This window comes from Montipora capricornis, chromosome 10 (genome assembly GCF_036669925.1).
Source record: "Montipora capricornis isolate CH-2021 chromosome 10, ASM3666992v2, whole genome shotgun sequence".
NCBI lineage: Eukaryota > Metazoa > Cnidaria > Anthozoa > Scleractinia > Acroporidae > Montipora > Montipora capricornis.
Window position 1 is genome coordinate 2448001 of NC_090892.1, and position 10000 is coordinate 2458000.

At 38.7% G+C, this 10000-nt stretch overlaps 1 protein-coding gene and 1 long non-coding RNA gene across 2 annotated transcripts; one reads left to right on the top strand and one right to left on the bottom strand.

The window, feature by feature from the left end:
- Positions 1-1291: 1291 nt before the first annotated feature.
- On the bottom strand, positions 1292-7684 carry LOC138021381 (uncharacterized). Its single transcript, XR_011126361.1, has 3 exons — positions 7661-7684; positions 2063-2175; positions 1292-1495 (listed from the first exon to the last, which is right to left on the bottom strand). It is a non-coding gene; the product is annotated as an uncharacterized lncRNA (long non-coding RNA).
- LOC138021380 (uncharacterized) lies at positions 5243-7670 on the top strand. The gene has a single exon (XM_068868245.1). It carries the CDS (start codon positions 6092-6094, stop codon positions 7058-7060), a length of 969 nt encoding a protein of 322 aa, XP_068724346.1. The 5' UTR covers positions 5243-6091; the 3' UTR covers positions 7061-7670.
- Positions 7685-10000: the final 2316 nt, after the last annotated feature.

Here is a 10000-nt window from a genome sequence, read left to right on the forward strand (position 1 = left end):
GAAGGAGACCTTGCCAGACTCCCTTTTTTCATAATTGTACAAGAACAAAAGGACAGAGTCAGAGCTTAGGGGATTGATCTGCATGAGAAAAAAGGTGAATCTGAAATGGTGAATGGTCAATGAAGTACTCAGAAATCCCGGTCCCCCGGTGACCACACCCCTTACTCTTCTCGAACGGTGTGTATCCTCCCAAGTGGAGTAATGGTGACATTTCATGCTTCTTCCAGAAAATGAAAACAGAGATTATTGCACGTAGTGAGGTAAACCCTACAACCAGTTGAGATTTTTTTGAATGATGTCTCGTTTAAATTAGTTAGTTTGAACTATAAGAAATTCATGGGAACTCGGTCTTTAAACTAGGTTTAGGTGGCAAGCAGCCTGCTAAGCTTCTATTGCGAGAGTTTTTGTAAGGCCCAACGCATTTGTTCTCCACGAAGACTAAAGTATCCTACCACTTTAAAATTCACGCAAAAGCAGCATTTTCTTATCACCTGTCCAGTGTTAACTAGGAGGGGCTTCTGAAATCAGGATCTTTCGATTTCGTATTGTCAGCTGTTCTACCAGCTGAGGAACAAAGTCCATGCTGACAACAAAACGACACTTTCAGGTTGTAGTTTTACAGAACGTCTGCAGTTTAACCGTCAATACAAGTGAATGCCAACTCACTCAGAAATGTTGGCACCTTTCATTTTTATTGCCTCATTTTTACAATCTCCAAAGACTATATTAGTCTATAGGATTCACATACAGCATTGTTTGGAGAACCTTATCATTAGAATCATGGATTCTCCTCCTCGCTGTGTCGTGGCGCTCCTCTTACTGTGCGGTGTGGCCTGGTCCTTACGAGGTAAGCCATGGTCGAAATCTGCGTGGTATAAACATGCGATAAAGAATACTCTGCGATTCTTGAAAAGCGATTCAACGCTAATGAGGTAGATTTAATTGGCAAGGGGATGATGAAAACGAGATAGCAGTGGAAACCTTAGATTTAATCTTGTTTTAACTCATCTTTCCAGGAATGAGAGATACTGCACTTTGTTTCAGCATTCTGAGAAAAATTTAAAAAAAAAGAGCAAACTGAGGGCGCGTTCGATTGACCCTATTCCGGAATAAGAATACGTGGAGTGATGATTACAACGGTATGTTTGGCGCGTTTCAAAGCAGCAAGGATAACAAAAATATGTTTAAAATAGCATTTTAGCTGATGTTTGACAATTTTAATGCGAATCTCCGTAAAAACGAAGGATTCCTAACTTATATTCCATGTATTCCCATTCCGGAATACGGTCAATCGAACGCAACCTGAATTGCATGAAATTTAGTATCGTTACATCAAAAAATGTTTTCTCGTCCTGATATTCCCCAAAGTCGTCTGTCTGTTACATTACAGAGCCACTTTCAACCTATTCTGGCCGTCAGCTGCTGGTGGGGTACTGGGGACAAAACGGAGCTGGGCAAATGGTCGTGAAAACTACGAGAAACCACTGCTGGAGGTCTGCAAAACAACCAAATACGACATATTGGCCGTGTCCTTTCTCACAGTTTTCTTTGATGCCAGAAACAAAGGTAATTATCTGATTTGAAGATAATGTTACTCTTTCGTGAAAAGTGTTTTGGATGTTCTTATTTTGGCAAGAATTAAAAAAAAACTCGCTATTAACAACAAACTCAGAAAATAAAATGGGGCAATTATAACGCAAAGTAATGTCAATCAGTAGACGATACGCGAGGGAAAATACATGCAAGCGAGACTATTAATGAATCACCAAGCGCAGAAGTGAAAAAACCAATTACGTAATCATAAAAAACTATCTACTGCACAGAATGGACCAAATCATGCAAATAATGCGTATTGCATACGTATTATAATGAAGCATTCATATTTAAATGATATGTAAATACCTGAAACAAAACGTTATATTCCCAAGGGTTTGAATTGGGTACAACACTGAGTTAGTCGATTTGCTCTATTCAGTCCAGTTTGTCACAATTCCTCTCTTTTTTTTTTTTTTTTTTTTTTAACGTTTTCTGTCCCATGACCATACTTTCTGAGGCTCCTTACTTAAGCAATCCCGCTGTTTCTCTTTTTTCGTTAATAAGGTCTCCCTGCTTTGAACTTTGCCTACCAATGCGAGACTCCCGTTTCTCAAGAATACCCATTTCTTCTTCGATGCCCTAAAATTGAAGAAGGTATTGAGGAATGTCAAAAGCAAGGAAAAAAGGTCTTGATGTCCATTGGTGGAGCGACTGGTGACGGCACTCTTCCCAGTCCCGAAAAGGCTAAGGACTTTGCGCACACTCTGTTTGATCTGTTTCTTGGTGGCAGTCGTTACAATGACATTCGACCATTCGGAAGGTAATAGTTATAATAAGTATATGGAGGTTTATTTGTTATTTTTGTTATCCGCCTCAGCCTTCGGCTTCGGCAGATAACACAAACTTTAGCCTTGATAATTATCGCTATCATGCTCAACCTCATCCAATACTGAATTGTTAAATAATAAATGTCTTTATAGCTCATAAGATAAAAACTACATATCTTATGTTACATGTTTGAAATCATAAAAAAATGTAGTATTACATCACACGTGAAGATCGTATTTATAAGTTAATCTATTAATAAAAACGTTCTGTGTTTATCAACGTGCGGGAGCTATTCTTATACCGTGAATTATAATCGATGACCTAAGCCTTTGGGACGTGCTCACATAGGGTTTGGATACTAAGTTGAGAAATTTTTCTAAAAACTTTGCGGTCTTGTTTTTCTAATACTCTTATATTCAATCTAATAGAGATGTATCGCCTTTTGTGGCATCTGTGTAGAAAATCTTGTACCGTTATTAATTCTGGATCGGAGGCTCCATATACCACTAGTGCGTAAGTGACATTGGGTAAAACATTGTCTTAAATAAATAGTCTATCTCAAGCTGACTTCATCCCTCCTTCCGCAGAGATGTTATAACATATAAACATTTATTGGCCTTACCAAGCTTGCTTTTAACTATCAAATCTGCAGTCTTGATGGAAATTGAGTCCTAAGACAGTAAGTTCAGAGCATTGTGGTATGTTCGATATCATGTCAATGTGCACATTGATATATCTTTTCGTCCAGATAACAAGTTCCTTGCAATTACTAGGATTACATTTCATTAAGTTACTACTAGACCATTCTAAAAATGTATTAACAAGTCCAGCTGCTTAGTCATTGTTCTTAAAAACAGGAGCGACAATTGTAAAGTCATCAGCATATTTAAAACAGATAGTTTCTTCACCTATACTAATCTCTAAGTCATTCAGAAAAATGCTGAATAAATACGGACCACTCACGCTCCCTTGTATAGTACCCTTATTTACTTGCTTGCAATCACAGATAATGTTATTGTATACCACCCTTTACATTCTGTCCTGTAGAAAATTCAACCACCAATTGACTATATATGGGTTTAGAGGGATGTCTTACTAAAAAGGCCCTCAGGATTGGTTTGGAACTGATTACACAACAGAGACTAGGCACCCTGCCCTTAAACACAATATAGGTTTTCGATGCAATGAAATTATAAGTTGCAAAGAAATTCTTGCTATCTGGATGATTTATCTGTCTTAGATAATAAATTTCTAAGTTATTGACATATTAGGACAGAAACTACGTTATGTTTAGGCAATAAGAATTCACAGCTAGTCATCGCATCGAGTTTTTTAACATATACGGATACATATCTAAATATATAATATTTACAAATGCACAAAAAGAAAAGCAGCTATACAAAAATGTGGCCCTGGATTCTCATTTTAAAACCTGTAAACTCAGTGGTACTGATAAAATCAGGTAGCGCATTCATTCCACCACTTACCTGATAAGCCAAAACATGAGCTCATTATACGGAGCTTCCATCTTTCATATTAACCCTCTGAGTCAACCATTTCCCGTATCTTTCTTAGAAGCACCTCGCAGGGGCAGGGTTGACTCAAGCGTACAATACAGTATAAAGCTCCCCGGTAATGGGCTCCTGGTAAGAAAAAGAACATTAAGACCATAACTGGTTGTTTTAGGTTTACTGAGGGACAGAATGCGATCTCCGCAAAGATCATAAGAAGAAGACCAGAGTGAAAACATATTTTTCATATAAGCAGCCGGAAAATCATTTAACAGCAGACTTTCATACAGTAATATTAGGAAATTTTGAGTACTGGAAAAAAAGAGAGAAGCAGCTAGGAGATTGGCCTTCAAAAGCATTGATGCAACAAACACCAACAAATGCACAACTAAAACAATGAAACCTACAGTAAACAATTCAGCTGCGGCCTATATTCAGATCCAATGAATTTAGATTCTCTGAATTTCAGGTTTATTGTTCAAGTTTATTCTTTAGCCTTAGTACCGAGCAGCAAGGTCTGTTGCACATCGCAGTCACCTTTAAGCATATCTGAGATGGGCCAACCAACAACTCAAATAAGCGAATGTGAGATTTATATACTTGTTCATTGTTGTTGAAATCTCGTAAAAACTCTGAGCTCCAGATGGGATCTCCGTGATTTGGTCGAAAACTAGCCTGCGAACGGGCTTCCAGCGTGGGCGAAAAAAATTCGGCGAGCGAAACGTGAATCCGCGAGCGAAGCGAGTGGGACGCGGGGGAGGCACCCCTTTGCACTCCCTCATCACCATACCGCTCTCGGCTCATCCCACTCGCCCTAGACTAAACTCGGCTAACTCGCCCTAAACCGAAGCGGGAGCCTGTCCGCAGGCTAGTCGAAAACCGAATTGATAATAGGGACCTGAAGATGGATAACGACGACGGCTACGAGAACGTTGTCTAAAACTGTTATTTGCCGTTACTGTATAATTTTGCGATTACTCCAAGTCGCTCGGCTTGGAAAGTGTGAATACACTTCGCTACTATTAGATTAGTCAAAATGGTAAAAGAAAGCGAACTGTGCTTGGAAATTTTACGGCATTTTGTATTAGTGCCCAGGCCCCTATGGAAAGCGATTTCTTTTCTCACAAATTCATTTCAAATTATCTTGAAATGTCTAAGCACAGAAATGATGTACCCAATAGTAACAAGCCCGAAACAGCTGTCTGCGTCTGCTTTCTAGTTTGAGCGCTGATCATGCTAGGTTTGGCCAACCATAGTTCCATTTTGAAGAGAATGCCTTCGTGAACGTTGTTTGATCTGTCCGAGCAGTGGTATTGCAGTCTTTAGTGCTCAATGTTTACCCAATAGTGTTAACATCATAAAGGTAAATCTAGGCACCACCAAAAAGTTAAAAAGTGTTGCCGTTTAGCTGATCATGAGAGGATTTCTGCTCTAATAATAACTTTGACAAGTCACGTGATAATATTTAACTTTAACTTTATTCATTTATATTACGCAAGTATCATATATAAGGCTTCACATCTTAGACACTCTTATTCTTCGGCCATTTCAACTTGAGTAAAAATAACAAACAAACCGCGGTTATAAACATAATGAGACAACGCATGTTGTAAAACCTTTTATGAACTTGACGTTTCGTATGCTCCAACATACATCTTCAGAAGTAACGGTTCCCTAAAGTACAATTGAATTTAAACACGAAGACTAATACCAAATAAGGACAGTAAAAACAATGAAAAAATAAATGAAAATAAACACACATCTTATGCTAACGATGTGCGAACGTTATTTCGTGTTACATAAAATGGATCAATAGTTAGCCCCCACACACACACACTCTCCCTCACTTATTTTCATAAAATAGATCTGGGTACAGGCCTTAATTCACCTGAGTGTGCAGAACTATTGTTTTTGTTATTTAAACTTATTGTTATGTGGCGTTCTCGTAGCCGTCGTCGTCGTTCTTGCTTAACGTCCCTAATAATATTCCCTGATCCCCTGCGGATTATCGATGCCCAGCTGCTCGCGGTATAATGTCCTTTTTTATTTATACTTTGAAAGTTCTTTGAATTTCATCTCAGATTTGTGGCACGTTGTCTTTTAGTGGCTAAAAAACATGCAAATACTTTTTGGTTGTTGTTGTTTCTATAGTCGGCTTTATTTGAAAAGTACGTATCAGCTTTCAGTTAATTCCTTTGCTCTCGGCTCAAGCTAAAATGGCGTCTTGTTATCGAATCATTAAGGCAACATGCATTGTTATAAACCTTATTATGCACACTCTCCTTCTGGTCATGAATTATGCTGCCAACAATCGCAGTGGAATATTGTTTGGAAACAATTCCATCGGGAATATGGCGCGCAAATACTCTATTGAATTTACTCCAGCTCCTTTGGCCTTTGAAATATGGGAGCTTATAAATGCTTGGACATCAGTATGGATTATTTACAGCCTAACACACATCTTCAGGACAAGTGTACCCGATGTTCTTCCTCCAATGTTCTTTGTATGTTTTAGCCTCGCCACAGTATCAAACATAGCGTGGACTCAGCTTATGAGCTGGGAGATAATCCAGCCAACAACTGGATTTGTTTTCGCTTTGATGGCATTCCTTTACGTCACGCTCCTTTGCAGTTATGCTGGATTGTACAAGCAAAGAGACCACATTGGACGGCTTGACTTTTGGATTGTTCAACTGCTTGTAAACAATGGAATAGCTGTGTATGCAACATGGGTAACAGTTGCAGCCCTTCGAAGCCTTTCATTAAATATGACATATTTCCATGGTATTAAACAAGAACTTTCCGCTAGTATTGTACTCGGAATTCTTGCTCTTCTAACGTTGATATGGTTTATTTTAGAAAACACGCTTTTGAAAAAACACTTACTGTACACTTTAACTATCTATCCAGTTTCGATATGGGTTTTGGCAGCTTGTGTGATTTTCAACTTCGACCGCGTCGCTCCCGTCAACAGAGCCATTATACAAGCTCTTCTTGCCATGTCTTGCACGTTTTACATGGAAAAAATTTGTCGTTTAATATGGTGCGCTGTTCAAATGAGGAGAGATACCCAGGCAGTGGATGGGTTAGAGATGTCACCAGCGTCCTATCACCAGAATACCGAACAAAAATACACTCACAGAGTGGAAGATCACAATCAAGGTTGTCATGATACCCGGTCATGATAATAAGGAAGTTTGATGGTGGCGTCGTTCAATTTGTTTCACAGTTTTGCTTCGAGAAAAGATGCACGAAACACTAATTTTCTTGTTTTCGCAATCAGTTTGTTAAGTACGTAAAAGTAGCTTAATTTTTAAGTGGCGCACTTTCAAGCACAACCACTGGATAATTAGAATAATTTTTGAAAAAGTGGATTTAACATCCTCGCGTTTGCTTTCAACGGCAAACAGCGAAAGACAGGCTGCTACTTGTTGAAAATCATGAAATTCATAGTGACATATCATATCAAGTTTCTTTGATTTTTTCTGCAAGCACGTGGTCAAACAGCATCCAGCGAATTTGAGACTATCAATGCGGTCGAATTCCTACCCATGCGACAAGAGAGGATGCAAAACATCCAACTCGCGACTGCAAAGGATAGAACCCGACAACCTCTCATGGACACCATACTGAAAGGATGGCCTGAAGATCGATCAAAGGTTCCCCTGAGCTGACGCCCTACTATAACATGAGAAATGAACTTCGCATTTATGATGGCCTAGTGTTTAAGGGGGAACGCCTTGTTGTACCTCAAGGACTGAAGGCTGAAATAAAGAAAGACATACCTGCGTCCAATGCTGGTGTAGAAGGTTGTTTAAGTAGGCTCGAAAGGGTTTTCAGCTGAGCGCGCGCGCGATTCAGAACGGGTCACCAGAAATAAACAAATACCGTCAATTTCGCTCACATTTCTTCTAATTCCTATATATAAGGAATATAAATAGACATCCCCTATTCACGAAAGCTACGAAAATTGTACACACACGGTTTAATGGTCACTTAAATCCGTTTGTGTTTGCCTGTAGCTCCACTCGCGTGTGCACTCTAACGAGCGAGTGACGCGTGCGTAAATGTCGATCTTGTAATCGTAACCCCCTCATTTTTCTCATTTTTTGCAACTTTACTCGTTTATATCTCTGCTTCCGGACGGTGAATTTTTTTTTTTTTTGCATGTTAGCTTAGATTAATTTAAAACGTTTGTCTTTCAAATTTAAAAAAATTCTGAGACATTTCAAAATAAATGATTTTTCTGAAAACTGACCTACAGATTTTGTTGAATTTTAAATATTTTAGAGATTATTTCTAACATTATCTGGTAACGCTGACTTTAGGAAGATTTCACTATCCCGTTTTTTTTTCAAAAAAGACAATATATCTTGATTTTATGGCTCAAAACAATGCCTTATATCGTCGCCATGGTAACGTTATTTTGTAGGAAAATGTGATGTGAGAAATCTATAACGGGTACCTAATACCCTCGCCAAATTTCGTCCTGGTATGATTACCCTAACTGTATCTAAGGACAAAATATGTTTATTTGTTTGAAAAAAAAATTCGAGCCTCCTTAAGGGCCCCTGACGTATTTTTTGGGGTGCGTTGCTAAGGATGTAATGGTTAAGTAATTTGAGCGAATTTGGCATTATTTTGGTCAGTTTCCAACTTTTGTAAGCCCATGACCCTAAATATGACGTCATCATACCACGCCCATGCTCACGTGACTAATAAAAGAAAACTCTAAATTTGTGAAACTAAATATTTTAAGCAAGAGCCGATACAACGTAGATTTGATTTTTAGTGATGTTCTATATTTCGGCTGGCCAAACCAGCCTTCTTCAGGTACAATGAGAGTTTACATTGAATTGCTTCTATGTACATATATATATAGTAAATGGATGTTGACGTAATACTGGAAAAAATGTGATAAAACATGGCAGTTACAAAGATTTTGAATTGTAACTGCCATGTTTTATCACATTTTTTCCAGTATTACGTCAACATCCATTTACCATATATATACACATTTGTGGGGGTCGAGTGCTCTCTCACCACTGCGCCACCACTCTCTTATTATCAACAGAAGCAGTTTCACATCAAGTTAATGTTTTTCCCACTTGTTGCCTTTAACGGTCCAGTTTTTTTCTTTGTTTGTTAATATTTCATACGGGGAGGGGGGGGGGGGGTGTGACATGTTGCGTGACACATTTCATCAGTCACTGATTTCCCGTTGAACGAGAGCATGTGCTCGCCATTAAAAGCTTATTGTTGCACTCTGTTGTGAATCGTGTTCTTGGGAGGACATCTTGATACATTGTACACCTTAGTAACTTTCAACTCTATCGGTGTAGAAGGCGAGTACTGCTGACGCGAGCTTTTAATGGGGTCCGGGGTCGTGGCCCCCGAAATTTGTTTCCAATTTTTTCTTCTAAAACGCCATTTTCCAGCATTCCCGAGACTTGAAAAGCGTTAAGAAGGCACGAAATACAGCAATCGCGAAATGTACATTGTCTTTTCATAACTTAACAAGCGGTCAACTGGTGGAAGTGGAAGACCTCCGACAAAAACCGTTTATTCCATTATTTTCATTAAGAATCGTTAAAAAAAAGTCATTAATAATTCATGAGTCTAACAGCCTATCAAAACATCGATAAAACGTCACGTGTATGAGCTTTATGTCCTGATAAAACACTCCTCGTTAGTATTCTTTATATAAAGAATACTAATAAGAAATAGCTTGTTTTTCTTGTATGCTGATATTCACCTCTCACAATTTGGACCATTGTTTTGAGTCCACAGGGAGACGCTCTTTGAGGAATGTTTTTTAAGCCGTTCAAAAAACTCGCAGCACGTGTTTTATCGGGTCGAAAAACACTCGGCTACGCCTCGTGCTTTTAAACCCCGATAAAACACTGCTGCTCGTTTTTTAAGCATTACAGTAAAGCAATAAGAGGAAGAAATGCTGCTCAAAGACCGAATAAAACGTTTTTTGATTGTTGTTGTTGTTGCTAACTTAAACCCAAATCGGAGGTTATTTTACAGTCGCTTTCTTCAGTGATCTGGCCTATTACAGGCTTGACCAGACCATAGTTAATAGATATAGGCTGGTTACGAAACTCGAAAAGTTTTTGTTC

Coding starts and splice junctions, on each gene's coding strand:
- LOC138021380 (XM_068868245.1), top strand. CDS start 6,092: ATGGCGTCTTGTTATCGAATCATTAAGGCAACATGCATTGTTATAAAC.